Consider the following 22408-nt stretch of genomic DNA (forward strand, 5'->3'; position numbering starts at 1 on the left):
GTTTAACCCTTATTTAACTCTGATTTAATTCTGATTTAACCCTTATTTAACCCTTATTTAACTCTGATTTAATTCTGATCTAATCCTGATTTAACTCTTATTTAACTCTGATTTAATTCTGATTTAATCCTGATTTAACTCTTATTTAACTCTGATTTAATTCTGATTTAATGCTGATTTCACTCTGGTTTAACTCTGATTTAACTCTGAGTTAATTCTGATTTAACCCTGATTTACTGTGATCTAACTCTGATTTAATGGTGATTTAACTCTGATTTAACCCTGATTAAACTCTGATTTAACCCTGATTACATTCTGACTCAATTCTGATTTAACTCTCATTTAACCCTGATTTAACCCTGATCACATTCTAATTCAATTCTGATTTTTTAAGGATTTTTTTTAGGCTGCCCTGGAATAAACAGGGGGAGAACCCCTGACCTCCAGAATTCCTGATTTTCTCCTGGAGTTCCTTTTGACCCTCCAACATTCCTGACCCTCCAGAATTCCTGATTTTTTCCCCTGGAGCTGCTCCTGACCCTCCAGAATCCCTGATTTTCCCCAGGAGTTCCTTTTGACCCTCCAGAATTCCTGATTTTCCTCTGGAGCTGTTCCTGACCCTCCAGAATTCCTGATTTTTCTCCTGGAGCTGCTCCTGACCCTCCAGAATTCCTGATTTTCCCCTGGAGTTCCTTTTGACGCTCCAACATTCCAGATTTTTCCCCTGGAGTTCGTCCTGGCCCTCCAGAATTCCTGATTTTCTTCTGGACCTGCTCCTGATCCTCCAGAATTCCTGATTTTTTCCTCTGGAGCTGTTCCTGGCCCTCCACAATTCCTGATTTTCACCTGGAGCTGTTCCTGACCCTCCAACATTCCTGATTTTCCCCTGGAGCTGTTCCTCACCCTCCAGAATTCCTGACCCTCCAACATTCCTGGTTTTCCCCTGAAGTTCCTTCTGACCCTCCAACATTCCTGATTTTCCTCTGGAGCTGTTCCTGACCCTCCAGAATTCCTGATTTTTTCCCCTGGAGCTGTTCCTGGCCTTCCAAAATTCCCAGTTTTCCCCTGGAGTTCCTCCTGACCCCTCAACATTCCTGATATTCTCCTGGAGCTGCTCCTGACACTCCACAATTCCTGATTTTCCCCTGGAGCTGCTCCTCACCCTCCAGAATTCCTGATTTTTTTTTTCCCCTGGAGCCTGATTTTTCCCCTGGAGCTGTTCCTGACCCTCCAACATTCCTGATTTTCCCCTGGAGTTCCTCCTGACCCTCCAACATTCCTGACCCTCCAGAATTCCTGATTTTTTCCCCTGGAGTCTAATTTTTCTCCTGGAGTTCCTCCTGACCCTCCAGAATCCTTGATTTTCCCCTGGAGTTGCTTTTGACCCTCCAGAGTTCCTGATTTTTTTCCCCTGGAGCCTGATTTTTTCCCTTGGAGTTCCTCCTGATCCTCCAACATTCCTGACTCTCCAAATTCCTGATTTTCCCCTGGAGTTCCTCCTGACCCTCCAACATTCCTGATTTTCCCCTGGAACCTGATTTTCTCCTGGAGCTGCTCCTGATCCTCCAGAATTCCTGATTTTTTTTCCCTGGAATCTAATTTTTTTCCTGAAGTTCCTCCTGACCCTCCAGAATTCCTGATTTTTCCCCCCTGGCTGAGCCCCCCCTTTGTCTCCCCAAGATCTCAGCCGGCCCTTCCCAAGCGCCGCCGCCCGCAAAGATCCCACCTCGTTCAGCAGGAACCCCGGGAATGCCTTGGGAGCAGGTGAGAGGAGCCTTTTCCACACTTGGGAAAACCTCAGGCAGCTTTTCCCCCTCTGCCCCCAAAAAATCCGGGATTTGTTTTGCTTTTTTTGCCACCAAATCCCTTTTCCCAAGTGTGAAAATCCATCCCCGAAAAAATTCCGGCAAAAAAAAAATTCCTCAAGGTGGAGGCGGCTGAACCCCTGAATATTTAATTATTTAATCGGTTGGATTATAAATTATAAATTTGGGATTCTCTGAGATTTTTTCCCAACAATTTTGGGATTTTTTTTTTATTTATTTTATTTAGGAGGAGGAGGAGAAATGGGGCCAGAAATGCTGCAAGAAATGAGGGAAACCAACCGGGTGCTGCTGGAAGTTCGGGATTTGTTGAAGCAGCAGGTGGGTGGAAAAAAAAAAAAAAAATAAAAATTCCTAATTCCTGATTTCCTGAGCTCTGGGAATTCTCTGCTTTGCTCTGGGAATTGGGATTCCTGGGTCTAATTCCTGGGAATTCTCTGCTTTGCTCTGAAATTGGGATTCCTGGATCTAATTCCTGGGAATTCTCTGCTTTGCTCTGAAATTGGGATTCCTGGATCTAATTCCTGGGAATTCTCTGCTTTGCTTTGAAAATTGGGGAGGTGAATCCTGAGTCTAATTCTTGGGAATTCTCTGCTTTTCTCTGGAAATTGGGGAGCTGATTCCTCTGTTTAATTCCTGAGCTTTGGGAATTCCCCGCTTTGCTCTCAATTTGGGATTCCTGGGTCTAATTCCTGGGAATTCTCTGCTCACTCTGGAAATTTGGGGAGTTGATTCCTGTGTTTAATTCCTGATTTCCTGAGCTTGGGAATTCTCTGCTCACTCTGGGATTGGGGAGCTGATTCCTCAGTCTAATTCCTGGGAATTCTCTGCTTTGCTTTGAAAATTGGGGAGGTGAATCCTGGGTGTAATTCCTGATTTCCTGAGCTTTGGGAATTCCCTGCTTTGCTCTGGAAATTGAGGAGTTGATTCCTGGATGTAATTCCTGGGAATTCTCTGTTCTGCTCTGGAAATTTGGGGAGTTGATTCCTGGGTGTAATTCCTGATTTCCTGAGCTCTGGGAATTCCCTGCTCACTCTGGGATTGGGGAGTTGATTCCTGAGTCTAATTCCTGGTTTCCTGAGCTCTGGGAATTCTCTGCTTTGCTCTGAAATTGGGGAGTTGATTCCTGGGTCTAATTCCTGGGAATTCTCTGTTCTGCTTTGGAAATTGGGGAGTTGATTCCTGAGTCTAATTCCTGGGAATTCTCTGCTTTTCTCTGGAATTTGGGGAGTTGATTCCTGGGTTTAATTCCTGATTTCCTGAGCTTTGGGAATTCTCTGCTTTTCTCTGAAATTGGGATTCCTGGGTCTAATTCCTGGGAATTCTCTGCTCTGGAAATTTGGGGAGTTGATTCCTGGGTGTAATTCCTGATTTCCTGAGCTCTGGGAATTCTCTGCTCACTCTGAAATTGGGGAGTTGATTCCTGGGCATAATTCCTGATTTCCTGAACTCTGGGAATTCTTTGCTTTTCTCTGGAATCGGGGAGTTGATTCCTGGGTTTAATTCTTGGGAATTCTCTGCTTTGCTCTGAAATTGGGATTCCTGGATTTAATTCCTGGGAATTCTCTGCTTCCTGTGCAGAGTGAGCAGCAAATTATTTCTACAAAACAGAACCCAGAGGTGGTTTGTAATTGGGAGATAAAGTTGGGAAAAAAAAAAAAAAACCAAATTGGGAAAAACTTCAAGGTGAAAAAAAACACCTTCAAGTTGGGAAAAAAATTCCAGTTGAAAAAACCTTCCAATGGGAAAAACTTCAAGGTGAAAAGACACTTCAAATTGGGAAAAAATTCCAGCTGAAAAAACCTTCAATTTGGAAAAAAACTTCAAGTGGAAAAACAATCCCTTCAAATTGAAAAAAATGAGGTGGAAAAACCCCTTCAAGTGGGGGAAAAAAACCTCAACTTGGGGCACTCAATGAAGAGTTGGAATCACTGGAAATTCCTTTGAATCCCCAAAATTCTCCAGCAAACCCTGAAAACAGGGATGGGCTGAACTGAGAAAACAAAATTATTTTTCCCTCGGTTTTGTGGCTCAGGAGATCAAAGGAGAGGCCAAATTTGGGAGCTGGAGGAGCCTTTGCTGCCCTTTTTATTTTATTTTATTTTATTTTATTTTATTTTATTTTTTTTGTGTGTGTGGTCCTGGGTTGGGATGTCCCACGAGCTCTTTGATGTTATTTAAATCCTAAAAACCCTCCTGGCTCCAGCAGAGTTTTTTTGGGGGGAAATTTGGGATTTTTGGGTGCCTTTTCCTGGTTTTAATCAGGATTTTTAGCAGAGTTTTGTCCTCCTCTCTTGGAGGGCACAGAAAGGTTCATTCTGCTGCTGCTCCAGGTGGGAAGGGAGGGATTGGAATCCTGCAAAAACATCAGAGCTGCTCTCACATTCCAGGCCCTGCATAAAAAACTCTGTTTTTTTGGGCATTGGGGCAGCCAGGGCTCCTGGCAGCTCCAGGAGTCATTCCAGGGCTCCCTTCCAGCAGCTTTTCCTGTTTGTTCTTCCCCCTCTTGCCACTATTTTATATTTATTTTATTTTACATTATTTAATTTTTTTATTTTATTTTATTTTCCATTATTTTTATTTTCCACTATTTTATTTTCCACTATTTTATTTTCCACTATTTTATTTTCCACTATTTTATTTTCCATTATTTTTATTTTCCATTATTTTTATTTTCCATTATTTTATTTTCCATTATTTTTATTTTCCATTATTTTATTTTCCATTTATTTTCCATTATTTTTATTCTACATTTTTATTCTACATTTTATTCTATATTTTTATTTTCCATTATTTTATTTTCCATTATTTTATCTTCCATTATTTTTATTTTGCATTTTTATTTTGCATTATTTTATTTTTCTTTATTTTCCATTATTTTATTTTCCATTATTTCATTTTACTTTATTTTCTTTTTCTTTATTTTTTTCTTTATTTTATTTCATTTCATTCCATTTTATTATTTCATATTTTATTTTTTTTTTAATCCATGTTTCTCTCATCAACACCTCCCCAAAACCCTCCCTCAGGAGCCAAACTCCCATTCTTAAGTGGAAAAACAAGGTGGAAATTCAAATTATTCAAAGATTTCCCAAAAACTGACTTTTCCTCATTCAGCATTTCCTCATAATTTTGGGATTCTGGCACTGAGGATTCAATTAAAGCAATGAAAGTGTCCAGAGGCAAAGGCTGGATTCCCAAGGGAATCTCCTGCTGCTTTCCCTCTCCAGGACTGTTGGATCAGCGTCCCCTGGGGCAGAAAATGGATTTTTCCCTCTTTTTTTTCCATGCACTCAAGACGAGTTTTCTCCTCTGTGAGAGACCAACTGTGGGAACTGCCCAGGGAATGAAAATCCCAAGGGATGAACCTCCCCAAGAAATGAATCCCAAGGGATAAATTTCCCAGTTTTCAGGGAATGAATCCCAAGGGATGAATTCTCACAGTTTCCAGGGAATTAATCCCAAAAGATGAACCCCCCAAGAAATGAATCCCAAGACATGAATCCCCCAGCTCCCAGGGAATGAATCCCAAGGGATGAAATCCCCAAATTCCCAGGAAATGAATCCCAAGGGATGAACTCCCCAAATTCCCAGGGAATGAATCCTAAGGGATGAATCTCCCAGTTTCCAGGGAATTAATCCCAAGGGATAAATTCTCTCAGTTTCCAGAGAATGAATCCCAAGGGATGAACCCCCTGAAGAAATGAATCCCAAGGGATGAATTCTCCCAGGGAATTCCCAGATTTTGGGGCAGGAGCTGCTGGGTGGGAGCTGAGCAGGCCCAGCCACGATATTTTGCTGCCACTGGGAATCCTCAGATCCCAATCCTGTCCCTGTTCTGGCCCTGGGAATCCTCAGATCCCAATCCTGTCCCTGTTCTCTCACTGGGAATCCTCAGATCCCAATCCTGTCCCTGTCCTGGCCCTGGGAATCCTCAGATCCCAATCCCAATCCCATTGTTGTTCCCTGCAGATCAAGGAGATCACATTCCTGAAGAACACGGTGATGGAGTGCGATGCCTGCGGTGAGTGCCGGGCTGTCCCCTCTGTGTCCCCTCTGTGTCCCCTCTGTGTCCCCTCTGTGTCCCCCCTCTGTGTCCCCCCTCTGTGTCCCCTCTGCTCCTCTGGGTGCCAACAAGGGGGGGAAAGTCCAGCTGTGCCCTAAAAGGAACAGCTGGATCACAGTTATTCCTGGTGAGCCGAGCTGGTGGCTCTGGGACACCCCGTGGTGGCTTTGGGACATCCCAGAGCTGAGCTGGTGGCTCTGGGACACCCTGTGGTGGCCCTGGGACACCTCAGGTTGTGCTGGTGGCTCTGGGACACTCCAAAGCTGAGCTGGTGGCTTTGGGACATCCCAGAGCTGATCTGGTGGCTCTGGGACACCCCAGGTTGTTTTTGGTGGGTCTGGGACACCTTGTGGTGGCTTTGGGACACCCCAGGTCGTTTTTGGTGGGCCTGGGACACCCCATGGTGGCTTTGGTGACTCTGGGACACCCCAGGTTGTTTTGGTGACTCTGGGACACCCCAGAGCTGAGCTGGTGGGTCTGGGACGTCCCAGGTTATTCTGGTGGCTCTGGGACACCCCATGGTGGCCCTGGGACACCCCAGAGCTGAGCTGGTGGCTCTGGGACACCCTATGGTGGCTCTGGGACGCCTCGGAGCTGAGCTGGTGGCTCTGGGACACCCTATGGTGGCCCTGGGACACCCCAGAGCTGAGCTGGTGGCTCTGGGACACCCTATGGTGGCTCTGGGACGCCTCGGAGCTGAGCTGGTGGCTCTGGGACACCCTATGGTGGCTTTGGTGGCTCTGGGACACCCCATGGTGGCTCTGGGACGCCTCGGAGCTGAGCTGGTGGCCCTGGGACACCCCAGGTTGTTTTTTGGTGGCCCTGGGACGCCCCAGGTTGTTTTTTGGTGGCTCTGGGACACCCTTTGGTGGCCCTGGGACACTCCAGGTTGTTTTTGGTGGCCCTGGGACACCCCAGGTTATTCTGGAGGCCCTGGCTCACTGTCCTGACCCCGTGCTGCCCCGCAGGGATGCGGCCGGAGGTGACGGGTCCCGTCATCACCATGACCCAGTTCAACCGCTGCGTGCCCAACCCGTGTTTCCCTGGCGTGCCCTGCACCGAGAGCGGGGGCACCTTCCGCTGCGGGCCCTGCCCGGCCGGCTACACCGGCAACGGCACCCACTGCACCGACATCAACGAGGTACGGCCCGGAGGGCTGGGGTTGATGTGCTGGGATGGGGATTGCTGTGCTGAGATGGGGATCCCTGTGCTGGGATGGGGATCCCTGTGCTGGGAATGGGGATCCCTGTGCTGGGAATGGGGATTCCCATTCTGGGACTGGGAATTCCCATTCTGGGACTGGGGATCCCTGTGCTGGGAATGGGGATCCCTGTGCTGGGACGGGGATCCCTGTGCTGGGAATGGGGATCCCTGTGCTGGAATGGGGATTCGTGTGCTGGGAATGGGGATTCGTGTGCTGGGATGGGGATCCCTGTGCTGGGACGGGGATCCCTGTGCTGGGATGGGGATCCCTGTGCTGGGAATGGGGATCCCTGTGCTGGGACGGGGATCCCTGTGCTGGAATGGGGATTCGTGTGCTGGGAATGGGGATTCGTGTGCTGGGAATGGGGATCCCTGTGCTGGGACAGGGATCCCTGTGCTGGGACAGGGATCCCTGTGCTGGGAATGGGGATCCCTGTGCTGGGATGGGGATCCCTGTGCTGGGATGGGGATCCCTGTGCTGGAATGGGGATCGCTGTGCTGGGATGGGGATTAGTGTTCTGGGATGGAGATTTGTGTTCTGGGATGGAGATTTGTGTTCTGGTACAGGATCCCTGTGCTGGGATGGGGATCCCTGTGCTGGGAGTGGGGATCCCTGTGCTGGGAGTGGGGATCCCTGTGCTGGGAGTGGGGATCCCTGTGCTGGGAATGGGAATTCCCATTCTGGGACTGGGGATTGCTGTGCTGGGACCGGGGATTGCTGTGCTGGGAATGGGGATCCCTATGCTGGGACTGCGGATTCGTGTGCTGGGACTGGGGATCCTCAGATGCCAATCCCAGCTCATCCCTGTTCTCCTGGCACTGGGAATCCTCAGATCCCAATCCTGTCTTTGTTCTGTCCCTGTTCTGGCACTGGGAATCCTCAAATCCCAATTCTGTCCCTGTGCTGGGATGGGGATTCCTGTTCTGGGACTGGGGATTCGTGTTCTGTCACCGGGGATATCCGTTTGGGCACCAGGAATCCTCAGATCCCAATCCTGTCCCTGTTTTCCTCTCACTGGGAATCCTCAGATCCCAATCCTGTCCCTGTTCTGGCCTTGGGAATCCTCAGATCCCAATCCTGTCCCTGTTCTCTCACTGGGAATCCTCAGATCCCAATCCTGTCCCTGTTCTGGCCCTGGGAATCTTCAGGATTTGCTGATTTTAAATCAGGATTTGCCTCGTGGTTGGCAGGAAAACCTCAAACAGTCCCTGCAGGAGCTGGAATTCCCTGCCTGGCAAAACTCAGGAATTCCTGCAGGCAAAGGAATTCCTCCAAGGGATGGAATTCTGTGCCTGGCTCTCCTCCCCAGGGAGGGTTTAGGGTCGGCCCAGTCGGAATTTCTCCCAGCAAAATAAATCCTGAGGTTTTTGTGCCACACAGAGAGAGGAGTTTGGAACAGCAGAGCTGTTAGAGATAAGATTTATTAGCTGTGGAATGGGCTCAAACAATCCCCAAATAATCCTTGAAACAGCAAATCTAAACCACAGGGCTTTATTCCTGCCCCTAAATCAAACCTTGCTGGGCAGATAATGTGTAATTTTTTTTAGGAATTTTTTTTTTTTTTTTAGGAAATGTGGCTTTCCACCAATTTTAAGCTCTGTGTGTGTGCAAAGCTCTGCTCATCCATGGATTTTTTTTTTTTTTTAAATTTTTTTTTTTTTTTTTTTGTGGGGTTCCTGAGTTCTGTGCTTCCTAAACTTGATTTTCCCACTCTTGCAGAGCCTCAGTTGCATTTCAATTTAAAAACCAGTTGGATGTGCCCCAGTGTCATTGTAGGACACAACAGAAAAATGACAGACTCCAAATATTTCAGAAGGCAAAGAGCACAGAAAAAAGGCTTTATTGTCTAATTCTTTTATAAGGTGTTCCCATACAGACTGAACATGATTGATGTGAATAGGAACAACACCTCTCTAATTCTGTTGGTCAAAACACCACCTGGAGAAAGATTGTTCTGAGAAAAGAGAGTTGTTCACCCAGATTGTTTTGAGAAGAAGCTTTTTGGAGAAATTTTTTCCTTGGGAAAAAAAATTAGCAGCTACCAGCAGGCTAAAAAAAAATAAAAACAATCTCTCAGACCCAGAAATATCAGGGCCACAGATACATCAGACCCAGAAATATCAGGGCCACTGATATATCAGACCCAGAAATATCAGGGCCACTGATATATCAGACCCAGAAATATCAGGGCCACTGATATATCAGACCCAGAAATATCAGGGCCACAGATACATCAAACCCAGAAATATCAGGGTCACTGATACATCAAACCCAGAAATATCAGGGCCACAGATATATCAGACCCAGAAATATCAGGGCCACAGATACATCAAACCCAGAAATATCAGGGCCACTGATATATCAAACCCAGAAATATCAGGGTCACTGATATATCAGACCCAGAAATATCAGGGCCACTGATATATCAGACCCAGAAATATCAGGGCCACTGATATATCAGACCCAGAAATATCAGGGCCACTGATATATCAAACCCAGAAATATCAGGAGCTGCCCCTCTGTCGTCAGATGGACACAAAAACATCACACTCACACCCTCAGGTTGTGAGAGGAGAAAGAAAGGAGTTTATTTTGAGATTTAAATAGGTTTTGGGGTTTGATCAAGGATCAGACCATGAGGTTGAGACCTCTTTGACCCCACTGATCACCCTAAAAGTCCAATCAATCCATCCTTCCCCCAGGAAGGAACGCACAGTTAACCAAATAATTTTATTTATGTCACAACTCTTGCCAAAACTCCACTACAGAATATAAACCATCAAAAAGCTGATAAAAATCACTGCAACACCCCCCCTGTCCCTGGCACAACCCTGGGCACCCTCTCTCTTGTTCGCAGTGCAATGCCAACCCCTGCTTCCCGAAAGTCCAGTGCATTAACACCAACCCCGGCTTCCGCTGCGACCCCTGCCCGCCCGGCTTCACCGGGCAGCTGCTGGAAGGGCTGGGCCTGGCCTTTGCCAGGGCCAACAAACAGGTGAGGAGTGCCTGGAATGTTCTGTGTCCCTCCAAAGCACGGAATTCCCTCCCTTCTAGGGCTGGGAATGGAAGTTCTGCCAAGGAATGGGGAGGAATAATGAGGTGGTGGTGGGTTATTGATGATTGGGAGGGTGGGGAAAGGGTTGGGAGGGAATTTTCATCTTTAGGAGTGTCCCAGGGTAGGTTGGAGCATCATAGGATAGTGGAAGGTGTCTTGGGAAGTGGGAATGGGATGATTAAAGGTCCTTTCCCAACCCAAACAGTTTTGGGATTCTGGGATTTCATGTATTAGTGGGAATGGAGGGAGAGGAGAGTGCCCAGGGTGTCCTGGCACCCAGAGCCACCAAACCCGTGCCAAACTGGGGCTGGACAGGACATCCCAAAACCTCTGGGGCTGTGCATTCCCAAGGATGGGAATGGGGATGGGAATGGGAATAGGAACAGGAATGGGAATGGGAATGGGAGTGGGAATGGGAATGGGAATGGGAATAGGAATCCTTTTTGCTGGGACACAGAAGAGTTTCATGCAGCTGCTGCCAACCCCCCTCCCAGCTTCTCTGACAGCTCCAGGCAGATTAAAAATCCCAACAGCTTGGCCTGATTGGGGTTTTTAGGGCTAATTGTCCCCCCCACGTGGCTCTGGGAATTTGGGGCTGGTGGTGGGATGCAGCCACTGAGATTCCAAACCCATGGAGGCCCTGGCACCGTGAGGATATTCCAGCAGCTCAGCTCTGGGATCTCTGCTGACCCTGGGATCCTGCTGGGATCTGCCTCGAGCTTTCCAGCAGGAAAACTCACTAGCCCTGGGCTAGTGGGGTGTGCCAGGGCTCTGCTTCTGCACCTGGCCCCGCCCAGACCCTGGGATTTGGGGATTATTTGGGATTATTTGGGATTTGGGGTGGAGGTGAAGGCGTGTCCTGTTCTCCCTGGACAGGTGTGCACAGACATCAACGAGTGTGAGACTGGAGCTGCCAGTAATTGTGTCCCAAACTCCATCTGCATCAACACCCGGGTAAATCCAGGGGATGTGGGGAGGGTCCAGGGCTGGAGCCCCTCTGGGGGTGCTCACCTGGGGAGGAGAAGGCTCCAGGGACACCTCAGAGCCCTTTCCAGGGCCTGAAGGGCTGGGAATGGTTTGACTCGATGACCTGAGAGGGTTTTTCCAGCCTCAGTGTTTCCAGGGGAGTGTGTGGATTGCAGGGGCCTCGGGCACAAAGGGAACAGCAGGGACACTGTCACAGGAGGTGGTGCCTGTCCCTGGATCCCTCAAGTGCCCAAGGAGGGCCTGGATGGGGTTTGGAGCAGCCTGGGGTGGGGGAAGGTCCCTGGGATGGGGTGGGGGAAGGTCCCTGGGATGGGATGGGGGAAGGTCCCTGCCCTGGGATGGGATTTAAGGCCCTTCCAGCCCAAACCACTCTGGGATTCCCTGATCCCATGAACAGGGTGACAAGATGGTGTCAACCAGACCTCCAGTCCCTGAGGGGCTCCAGGAGAGCTGGAGAGGGATTTGGGACAAAAAGTGGAATTCCAGGACACAGGGAATGGCTCCCACTGACAGCAGGCAGGAATGGATGGGAGATTGGGAAGGAATTCCTCCCTGGGAGGATTCAAGGCCAGGCTGGAAGGAGAAGCTCCAGGAAAACCTTGGAGCCACTTCCAGTCCCTAAAGGAGAGCTGGGGAGGGATTTGGGACAAGGACTGGAATTCCAGGACACAGGGAATGGATTTAAACTGTGAAAGAGGGATCTGGGTGGGATTTTGGGCAGGAATTCCTGGCTGTGAAGGTGGAGAGGGGCTGGGCTGGAATTCCCAGAGCAGCCCCTGGATCCCTGGAAGTGCCCAAGGAAAGTGGGAAAAGGATCCAGTGAAACCTTGGAGCTGCTTCCAGTCCCTAAAGGGGCTCCAGGAGAGCTGGGGAGGGATTTGGGGACAAAATCTGGAATTCCAGGACACAGGGAATGGTTCCTACTGCCAGAGGGCAGGGATGGATGGGACATTGGGAATGAATTCCTGTCTGGGCTGGAATTCCCAGAGCAGAGGATCCCTGGCAGTGTCCCAGTGATGGTGGGAGGTGTCCCAAGGAACGGCTGCAGCGGAGATTTACCGGGATTTGCCCTCGATTTCCTGCCCCATTTCCCCGCAGGGATCCTACAAGTGCGGGCCCTGCAAGCCGGGCTTTGTGGGGGATCAGAGCAGCGGCTGCAGGAGCCAGACGGGCCCCGGGACACGGCGCTGCCCCAACGGGGAGATCAGCCCGTGCCACGAGAAGGCCGAGTGCATCGTGGAGAGGGACGGCTCCCTGTCCTGCCAGGTACAGCGGGGACAGCCCTGGCACAGTGGGGGTGGTCCCACCCCACTGGGATTGGGGTTGGGTCCCGCCATATCGGGATTGGGGTCAAGTCTCACCCCATCGGTATTGGGGTTGGGTCCCACCTTCCTGGGATTGGGGTTTGGTCTCACCATATCGGGGTTGGGATCAGGTCTCATCTTCTAGAGATTGGGGTTGAGTCCCACCTTCCCAGGATTGGGATTGGGTCCCACCATATCAGGATTGGGGTCTGGTCTCACCATATTGGGATTGGGGTCTAGTCCCACCTACCTGGGATTTGGGGCAGGTCCCACCTTTCCAAGATTGGGATCAGGACTCACCATATCGGGGTTGGGATTGGGTCCCACCACATTGGGATTGGGGTCTGGTCTCACCGTATCGGGATAAGGGTCGGGTCCCACCTTCCTGGCATTGGGATTGAGTCCCACCCAATGGAGATTGGGGTCTGGTCCCACCATATCGGGATTGGGGTCAGGTCCCACCTTCCTGAGATTGGGATTTGGTCTCCTCCTGGGATTGGGGTCTGGTCTCCTCCTGGGATTGGGGTCTGGTCTCCTCCTGGGATTGGGGTCTGGTCCCACCCTCCTGGGTTTGGGGTTGTGTCCTACCCCCCTGTGAGGTTTGGGTCTAATCTGACCCCCCTGTGATTGGGGTCTGGTCCCAATCTCCACCGAGACTGGGGTCGGGTCCCACCCTCCCGAGACTGGTTTTGGGTCTGGTCTCTCCCTTCTGCGATTTGGGTTTAATCCCAATTTCTCCAAGTTTGGGGTGGGGTCCCACACTCCTGGTCCAACCCCCTCCCCAGGGTTTGGATCTGCTCCAACCCCCCCAACAATTGGGGTTTGCTCTGATCCCCCCACAATCGGGGTCTGGTCCTGCCTGGGCTCTGCTGTGACCCCAAATTCCCTGGGATTGGGGTCGGGCCTCTCGTCCTGCTCTCCTGTCCCAGGTCTGTCACTGCCCTCTCCTGGAGATCGCCCTTCCCAACCCATCCCTGTCCCCTCTGCTCCTCCCTGTGCTGATCCTGCTTTTTTGGGGCCTTTGGTTTTCCCTGAAGCTTTTTCCTTTTGGTTTGTTCCCGCTTTTTTGGGGGGGTTTTTAGTTTTCCCTGAAGCTCTGCAGATATTTTGGGAACAGAATTCCCTGGAGCTGAGCAGAGAAAATCCACTCAGAGCCAACTCCTCCCTCTTCACAATCTCAGCAGAAAGTCACATCCGAGCTGCTGAAATCCCAGAAATTTTTCTCCCAGGAGAAAAATTCACACTGCGGGAATTTACAGCGTTTCTCTCAGATTTTTGGGGGGTCTGCCACCCTCTTGGGGAGCTGATTTTGCTGATTTTTGTGTGTGTTTGTGGCAGTGCCTGGTGGGCTGGGCAGGGAACGGTTACGTGTGCGGGAAGGACACGGACATTGATGGAGTCCCCGACGAGAAGCAGCGCTGCTCCGACAAGAAATGCCGCAAGGTGAGAGGGCACGGCTGCTCCTGTGATCCCCAGGTGTCAGGGCCTGTCACAGCCAGGGACACGAAAACAACCTGCCGTGGTTTGAAAAGCAAAACGAGCGAGAGGCTCCAAGTCAGAAATATAATTTAATAAGAAGAAAGATAAAAAATAAAAGAAAATCAATGCAATAACACAAAGGAGCACTGACAGAGTCAGAACACACCCTGAGCAGGGTGGGGGGAGCAGTCCAGGTGAGGGGCTCTTCCTCATCCCACAGAAAGGTCTGGGAGCTCTGCTCCTCTGGGAATCCAGTGGCTCAGGGCTGCTTGTCCTGTCCCAAATCCCAGATTCTCTCCAGGTGGGAATGCTTGGCTCCTCCCCCTGGGCATTGGGAGCATCTCCCAATGGGATGAGGAGTCGTGCAGTGGCTCCTTGATGGCCCATTAAACAGAGAGAGCTCCTGGAGGGAGTTCCCTGTGAGTCCTGGGCAAGGCATTGATGGGCCATGAGCAGAAGAGCCCAAAGGAGGGGCCTGGGAAAACACTGCCCCACCTGGTTCCAACAGCTCATGGGGATGGGGATGGAATAAATACTTTATGCACATCCTACACCACAAGGACAGAACCACACTCACCCATCAGGTAGACACAGGGAAAAGAAGAACAGTTTATTATGATTTAGGGTTTATATGGTATTTGGGATTTGGTCAAGGATTGGTCATTGAGAGGACACCTCTCTGACTCCAGTGGTCAATACAGAAGTCTCATCACCAAGAGGAAGGAAAACAATATGGATTGTTTTGAGAGACTTTGCAGGAAGGTGTGTAAATGTAAACTACCATCAGAAGGCTGGGGATTATAGCAATAAGGGTCTGCAAACATATGCAGGGAACCTGATGGTTCTTTTTAGGGATCTCAGAGAGCAAAAGACACAGCAAGGGGAGAACTCAGTTTACTCCATCAAAAATGCATCTTTATTTAGTGCCAACAAATGCAACAGTGCGGAGAGAAAATAAAAAATAGTGGGAAAGAGAGAGAAAGAGGGGAAGGGGATTAAAGCTGCCAACGTGGAGGGACGAGTCCTCGAGGCCTGGAGATGCCATAGATGGGATCTTCTCCAGTGGGGGGATCACAGAAGTGAGCGGGGTCTGCAGAGGTTTTATAGGGTGGGCAAGGTGGGGACCAAAGTGAGGGGACAGAGCCAAAGGGACCAAAGGGACCAAAGTGAGGGGACAGAGCCAAAGGGACCAAAGGGACCAAAGTGAGGGGACAGAGCCAAAGGGACCAAAGTGAGGGGACAGAGCCAAGGCAGGGACCACCTGTGTTGAGGTTTGGGTGCTCAGGAACAAGCTCCAAGCCCCACCTCTGGCACGGCCAGAGCAGTTGGGACAGGCAGCCTGGGCTCAGCCCACTGTGACCAGTCCCACTGTCCCTGCACTCCGTCCTCATGGAGATGCAATTCCAGCCCTCCCAGACTTGGCCAAGTCCCACCTCAGCCAGGCCAGGGGCTCCTTTTGGGGTCTGGGGTCCCAATCCCCAACCACTGGAGACAGTTGTGAGGCACATCACATCCTTGGACAGACTGACACCAGGAAATCTGGGAATTCCATCCCAGGACACGCCCTGGGGGCTGCTGGAGTCCTCCAGAGCTGTTCCCACCTCCCTGTGTCCCTCTCCCAACAGGACAACTGCATGACTGTCCCCAACTCGGGCCAGGAGGACGCGGACAGGGACGGGATCGGAGACGCCTGTGACGATGACGCCGACGGGGATGGGATCCCCAACGCTGAGGTTTGGGGTCCTCCTGCCCTTCCCGGGGGTGCTCCTGCCCTTCCCAGGGGTCCTCCTGCAAGGCAGCAGCACCTTCAGGGGGAATTTGGAGGTCCCAGTGGGAATTTAAGGGTCACACTGTAAATTCAGAGGTTCCAGTGGGAATTTAGGGGTCTCTGTGAGAATTTGGGGGGTCCCAGTATGAATTCAGAGGTCCCAGTAGGAATTCAGAGGTCCCAGTGGGAATTTTGAGGTCCACATGGGAATTTAGGAGTCCCACTGAGAATTCAGAGGTCCCAATAGGATTCCAGTGTCCCAGTAGGAATTCAGGAGTCCCAGTAGGAATTCTGAGATCCCAAATGGGAATCCTGAGGTCCCAAATGTGAATCCTGAGGTCCCAAATAGGAATCCCAAGGTCCCAGCCCGGCCTCTCTGGGCACTCCCAGGATCTCAAACCAGGCAGAGAAACCTCCGGGCTTTGAGGGCTCTCCAGGAGTGCTGGAACAGGGGGAGCCTGTCCTGGGTGAGCCTGGCCTTGGGGACACCCCTCATGGCCACTTCCTTGGGGACACACCCTGGGGACATGCCCTTGGGGACATGCCTTGGGGGCACTGCTGTCCCCAGCCCTGTCCCCAGCCGTGTCCCCTGTCCCCAGCCGTGTCCCCAGCCGTGTCCCCTGTCCCCAGCCCTGTCCCAGCCGTGTCCCCTGTCCCCCACAGGACAACTGTGTGTACACCAGGAACACGGACCAGCGCAACGCCGACAAGGACAACTTTGGGGACGCGTGTGACAACTGCCGGCAGGTGAAGAACAACGACCAGAGGGACATCGACGGCGACGGCAGAGGGGACGAGTGTGACGATGACATGGATGGGGACGGTGAGAGCCTGGGCCCTGCTGCCACCAGGGCCAGCTCAGCTCCCTGGGTGACAATCCGGGCAGTCCTCATGTCCCCAGGGTTGAGCCTCGGGCAGGGTGTTGCCCATAATTTTAATTTATTATTATTTTTGTCACCCACAATCACACCCGGCCTGGTGCTGATTGCTTCCTGCTGGGTTTGAAGGGAGAAATTTGGGAATATCCCAACAGCTCCTGGCTACAACATCCTGGGGGGTGTTGGTACAGGACACAAAATTAATGATCCTCGTGCAGTCAGGTTGTCAGAGTCAAAAGAGGAAAGTTTATTTTGTTTTACTTCACTTTATATAGATTTTGGACAACAACCAGGGATTGGACAATGGTGTTGTCACCTCTCCAATCCCACTGCTCAAATTAGAAGTTCATCAATTGTCTTTCCTCCATAGAGGAATGTAAACATCACTTTGTTTACCTGAAAATCTGTGAGAAACTCCTCTACAATAATGGAATTTTTTCATCAGAAGGCTGAAAAAGATCAGGGTGACACCCACGAATTCACCCCCCTGGATTTCTGGGGATCATCTCTCCCCTGTTTTCCAGGCATCAAAAACCCCATGGACAACTGCAGGAGGGTCCCCAACCCCGACCAGACAGACAGGGACGGGGACGGCGTTGGGGACGCCTGTGACAGCTGCCCCACCCTGAGCAACCCTGACCAGGTACAGACCCTTCCCTGTCCCTGCAGGGACACTCCTGTCACCCCACAATGTCACTGCCCAGGTGACAGTGACACCTGCCCCACCCTGAGCAACCCTGACCAGGTACAGCCCCCTCCTGTCCCTGCAGGGACATTCCTGTCACCTCTGCCCAGGTGACAGTGACACCTGCCACCCTGAGCAACCCTGACCAGGTACAGCCCCTTCCCCGGCCCTGCAGGGACATTTCTGTCACCTCTGCCCAGGTGACAGTGACAGCTGCCCCACCCTGAGCAACCCTGACCAGGTACAGCCCCTTCCCCGGCCCTGCAGGGACATTATTGTCACCTGTGCCAGGTGACAGTGACAGCTGCCCCACCCTGAGCAACCCTGACCAGGTACAGCCCCTTCCCCGGCCCTGCAGGGACATTATTGTCACCCCACAATGTCACTGCCCAGGTGACAATGACACCTGCCACCCTGAGCAACCCTGACCAGGTACAGCCCCTTCCCCGGCCCTGCAGGGACACTCCTGTCACCTCTGCCCAGGTGACAGTGACAGCTGCCCCACCCTGAGCAACCCTGACCAGGTACAGCCCCCTCCCCAGCCCTGCAGGGACATTATTGTCACCCCACAATGTCACTGCCCAGGTGACAATGACACCTGCCACCCTGAGCAACCTTGACCAGGTACAGCCCCTTCCCCGGCCCTGCAGGGACATTTCTGTCACCTCTGCCCAGGTGACAATGACAATTGTCCCACCCTGAGCAACCCTGACCAGGTACAGCCCCCTCCTGTCCCTGCAGGGACACTCCTGTCACCTCTGCCCAGGTGACAGTGACAGCTGCCCCACCCTGAGCAACCCCGACCAGGTACAGACAAATCCCTCCCTGTCCCTGCAGGGACATTTCTGTCACCTGTGCCCAGGTGACAATGACAACTGCCACCCCCCTGTGTGGCACAAAAGGAAATTCCCTCCCAAAGGGAGTTTGGCACTCTGGGCTCTCCCTGTCCCAACTCCTGGAATTCCTCAGAATCTCCCCCCAAAAACATCCCACAGAAACTCTTTCCTGCTGTTGGCAGCTCTCTGTTCTCTCTCTTGCCTTTTCCTCTGGAGAATTTAAATTATTCTTCTTTGTTTTTTCTAGAAAGACACTGACCACGATCTGGTGGGAGATGTCTGCGACACCAACCAGGACAGGTGAGCTGCAAAAAATCAAAAATTCTATTTATTTGCCTGAAATCTTGGGGATGAACAAACCAAAGGGCTGTGACAACCTGGCTTGGCCTTATCCTATAAAAAATGGAGGTTTGGAGGTGGAATTTTCTTCAGACTCCGCAAAAAGTGACCACACAGTTTTTGTGTTTGGACTCGGATGTTTATTAATTCTTATCTATGTTACAGAATCACAAGTTGTGAGATCCAACTAACAAAATTAGAATTTAAAAAATGGCTTTTTCTCTGTCTCTCTACAAGGTCTTTTAACAAACTAATTACGAAATGACACCTCAATTATTTTTACTTTTAACCCAATAACCAACCACCCCTGGTCTGCCATGCAGATTTTTCTACCCAATTACAAAAACCCACCCAAAGAAGAAGGTGAAAAAGAAGAACTGGCCTAAATCCTCCATCTTCCTTTATATATATATATATATAAAATGCATCTAGTGTGTATCTATATTATATTATATACTATATAAGATATCAAAATATATATTCTACATATTATATTTTATATATAGTTATATTATATATACACTATATAAAATGTATTATATTTACTATATATTATATATACTATAGATACTATATGTACTATATGTACTATATATACTATATATTTTATATATATAGTATATATATAATATATACTATATATTACCCTATTTAAAACTATATTTAAACTATATATATTACTATATATTAAACTATATTTTAATTATATATACTATATCTTAATTATATATAAACTATATCTTAAATTACATTTTAATTTTATATATTACTATAATTCAAACTATATTTTAATTATATATGTACTCTATTTTAATCATATATGAACTATATCTTAAATTATATTTTAATTATATATAATATATATTACTATATTTTAAACCATATTTTAAACCCCAAGTTTTGCACCCTTTGACATCACACACTTCTATCCAAACTGGAATAATCCCATTTCTATTCACCCACCATCCCATAACTGAGTGCTCTCACTCAATTTTGGAATCCTTTTCCAAACCTCCATGTCAACGCCGTGATTTTTCAGGGGACCAGCCCAGGGAGTGTGACACCCCCCAGGTAACATGTCCCTGTCCCTGTTTGTCCCCAGCGATGGTGACGGTCACCAGGACTCGCGGGACAACTGTCCCACGGTGCCCAACAGCTCCCAGGTGGACACGGACAACGACGGGCTGGGGGACGAGTGCGACGAGGACGACGACGACGACGGGATCCCCGACTTCAGACCCCCCGGGCCCGACAACTGCAGGCTGGTCCCCAACCCCACCCAGGAGGACTCAGATGGTGAGGGGGGATTGTGGTGGATCCCTGGGGGGATCTCTGTGGATTCCTGGGGTGGATCCCTGGGTGGATCCCTGTGGATCTCTGGGGGAATACCTGGGTAGATCCCAGGGTGAGTCCATGGGGGGACCCCTGGGGGGACCCGTGGGTGGGTCTCTGGGGGGATTCCTGGGGGAACCCCTTGGTGAATCCCTGGGGGGATTCTTGGATGGATCCCTGGCTGGAATCCCTGGCTGGAATCCCTGGCTGGAACCCTGGAGGATCCCTGGAGGATTCCTGGGGGGATCCCTGGGGGATCCCTGGGGTCACTGCCAGCTCTGGGATCTGCAGGGATTTGGGTTTTCTCCGGCCTGACTCGAGCCAGGCCTGTGGCACTTGCAGATGTCCACAGTGACAACATTGGGATCAGGTTTGGGGTCAGACTTGGGATAATATTTGGGTTTGGGATCACGTTTGGGATCAGGTTTGGGATCAGGTTTGAGATCACATTTGAGATCATGTTTGGGATCACATTTGGGGCCAGGTTCTCTCTCCCAGAAGTGCCTGGGGCTCGAGGGGTTTCTCTGGCAGCAGCAGAACCCCCCAGGTCTCTCTGCACCTCCTCGGGGTGTCCCAGTCCCTCGGTGCCCTCAGCTGCCCCTGGTGCTGAGCAAACCCAGGGCAGGAGCTGCTGCTCCAGCCTCCTTCCTCCTCCTCTTCCTCCTCCTCCTCCTCCTCCTGGTGCCCAGGGGACGGCGTGGGGAACCTTTGTGAGGACGACTTCGACAGGGACATGGTGATCGACAGGATCGACGTGTGCCCCGAGAACGCCGAGGTGACACTCACAGACTTCAGGGCCTTCCAGACCGTGGTGCTGGACCCCGAGGGGGACGCTCAGATTGACCCCAACTGGATCGTCCTCAACCAGGTGGGGATTGGGGACAATCCTGGAGGGTTTTCCCTGAAAGGCTCCACGGCCCCTGTGGTTCTGCAGTGCCCAAATCCTGGAGTGTCACAGCCCTGGAGCAGCACAGGAGGGAATTTGGTGTGTCTGGAATTGCACTAAGGAGTCAAAATTCCTCGTTTCTCAGGGCATGGAGATTGTCCAGACCATGAACAGCGACCCTGGCCTGGCTGTAGGTGAGGAATTTCCCTTTGGGAAACCATCACTCTCTGCAGCTTTCATCAGCCCCTCCTTAGTGCCTCCATCCACTGTTCCCTGTAGTGCTCAGAGCCTCGATTCCCCTTGGCAAACTCCTCCTCCCCAGCTGAATCCTGGCTCTGTTGTGTCCCGGAGTGCAGAGCCTCTGTTGTGCTGCCCCTGCAGGGTACACGGCCTTTAACGGGGTGGACTTCGAGGGCACCTTCCACGTCAACACGGCCACGGACGACGACTACGCCGGGTTCATCTTCGGCTACCAGGACAGCTCCAGCTTCTACGTGGTGATGTGGAAGCAGATGGAACAGACCTACTGGCAGGCAAACCCCTTCAGGGCCGTGGCAGAGCCTGGAATTCAGCTGAAGGTGAAGGAACTCAGCAGAAGGAATTCCTCGGTGGATTTTTGCTGTTGGGTTTTTGCTCTGGTTGAATCTTTTCTGCTGCTCACGTTGACCAGGCTCTCTCCTCTGTCCCAGGCAGTGAAATCCAAAACTGGCCCTGGGGAGTACCTGAGGAATTCCCTGTGGCACACGGGAGACACGGCAGACCAGGTGAAGCTGCTGTGGAAAGATCCCCGGAATTCGGGCTGGAAGGACAAGACCTCGTACCGCTGGTTCCTGCAGCACCGGCCCCAGGTCGGCTACATCAGGTGAGCCCCAGGGCAGGACCAGTCCCAGCAGGAAAAGCAGCCTCAGGGAAGCCCAGGATGGTGTTGGAAGGGAGCTCTGCCTTTGGAAGGGAGCTCTGGATGGTTTTGGAAGGGAGCTCTGCCTTTGGAACGGAGCTCTGGATGGTTTTGAAGGGGAGCTCTGCCATGGGCAGGGATGCTCCCGCTGTCCCAGGTTGCTCCAGCCTCCCTTGGGTGGAGCATCCCTGGAGCTCTTGTCCTGCCTGGTTCCCTCCAGGGCTCGGTTCTATGAAGGCCCCGAGGTGGTGGCAGACACTGGAGTTGTCCTGGACACCACCATGAGGGGGGGACGCCTCGGGGTCTTCTGCTTCTCCCAGGAGAACATCATCTGGTCCAACCTCCGCTACCGCTGCAACGGTGAGTCTGGGGAGGGAAGGCAGGTGTGGAATTCTCCTCCATTTCCCAGCCCTGCAGAGCCACAGGGATGGGGCAGCAAACAGCACCTCAATCCATTTCTCCTGCTCTTCCTGCCCCTGATTTCTCCTTGCTTTAATCCCCAGACACCATCCCAGAGGACTACGAGACGTTCCGGGTCCAGCAGGACTAATCCCCACGGAACGTCCCCATCCTGCTCCCCACCTCCTGCTCCTGCTCTGGAATCCTGCCCCAAGAGCTGTCAGCACCTCCCTCTGCGCCCTCACAGCCTCCAGCTCCCCTTCCCCGACAGCAAATCCCTGAAAACCTCACAACAAATCCTCTGGGAAGGGCAGAGGTGGAGACAGGGAGTGTGACCAGAAGCCTGAGCTGCTCTGAGCTCCCCACAGCAGCTGGGAGGGTTGGAGGAAGTTTTTCGTGGATGATTCCCAGGAATCTTCTCCCTGCTCCAAAGCTCCTGAGTGTGAATGTTGTTGTTTTTTTGGTTCCT

The 22408-nt window shown here is 51.0% G+C and overlaps 1 protein-coding gene across 1 annotated transcript; it reads left to right on the forward strand.

Annotated features, from left to right (window-relative positions):
• Positions 1–1763: 1763 nt before the first annotated feature.
• COMP (cartilage oligomeric matrix protein) lies at positions 1764–22294 on the forward strand. Its single transcript, XM_083879838.1, has 18 exons — positions 1764–2144; positions 5796–5847; positions 6858–7030; positions 9951–10088; positions 11025–11102; positions 12234–12401; positions 13778–13882; positions 15544–15651; positions 16350–16509; positions 17089–17207; positions 18333–18385; positions 19527–19720; positions 20446–20624; positions 20788–20836; positions 21024–21220; positions 21332–21504; positions 21761–21900; positions 22044–22294. Exons 1-18 carry the CDS (start codon positions 2067–2069, stop codon positions 22088–22090), a joined length of 2211 nt encoding a protein of 736 aa, XP_083735964.1. The 5' UTR covers positions 1764–2066; the 3' UTR covers positions 22091–22294.
• The last annotated feature ends 114 nt before the right edge of the window (positions 22295–22408 follow it).

This window comes from Zosterops lateralis (assembly GCF_965231275.1).
Source record: "Zosterops lateralis genome assembly, chromosome: 29".
NCBI lineage: Eukaryota > Metazoa > Chordata > Aves > Passeriformes > Zosteropidae > Zosterops > Zosterops lateralis.

Coding starts and splice junctions, on each gene's coding strand:
- COMP (XM_083879838.1), top strand. CDS start 2,067: ATGGGGCCAGAAATGCTGCAAGAAATGAGGGAAACCAACCGGGTGCTG. Junction 19,721..20,445: donor CACCCAGGAGGACTCAGATG/GTGAGGGGGGAT, acceptor CCTGGTGCCCAG/GGGACGGCGTGGGGAACCTT. Junction 20,837..21,023: donor CGACCCTGGCCTGGCTGTAG/GTGAGGAATTTC, acceptor CTGCCCCTGCAG/GGTACACGGCCTTTAACGGG.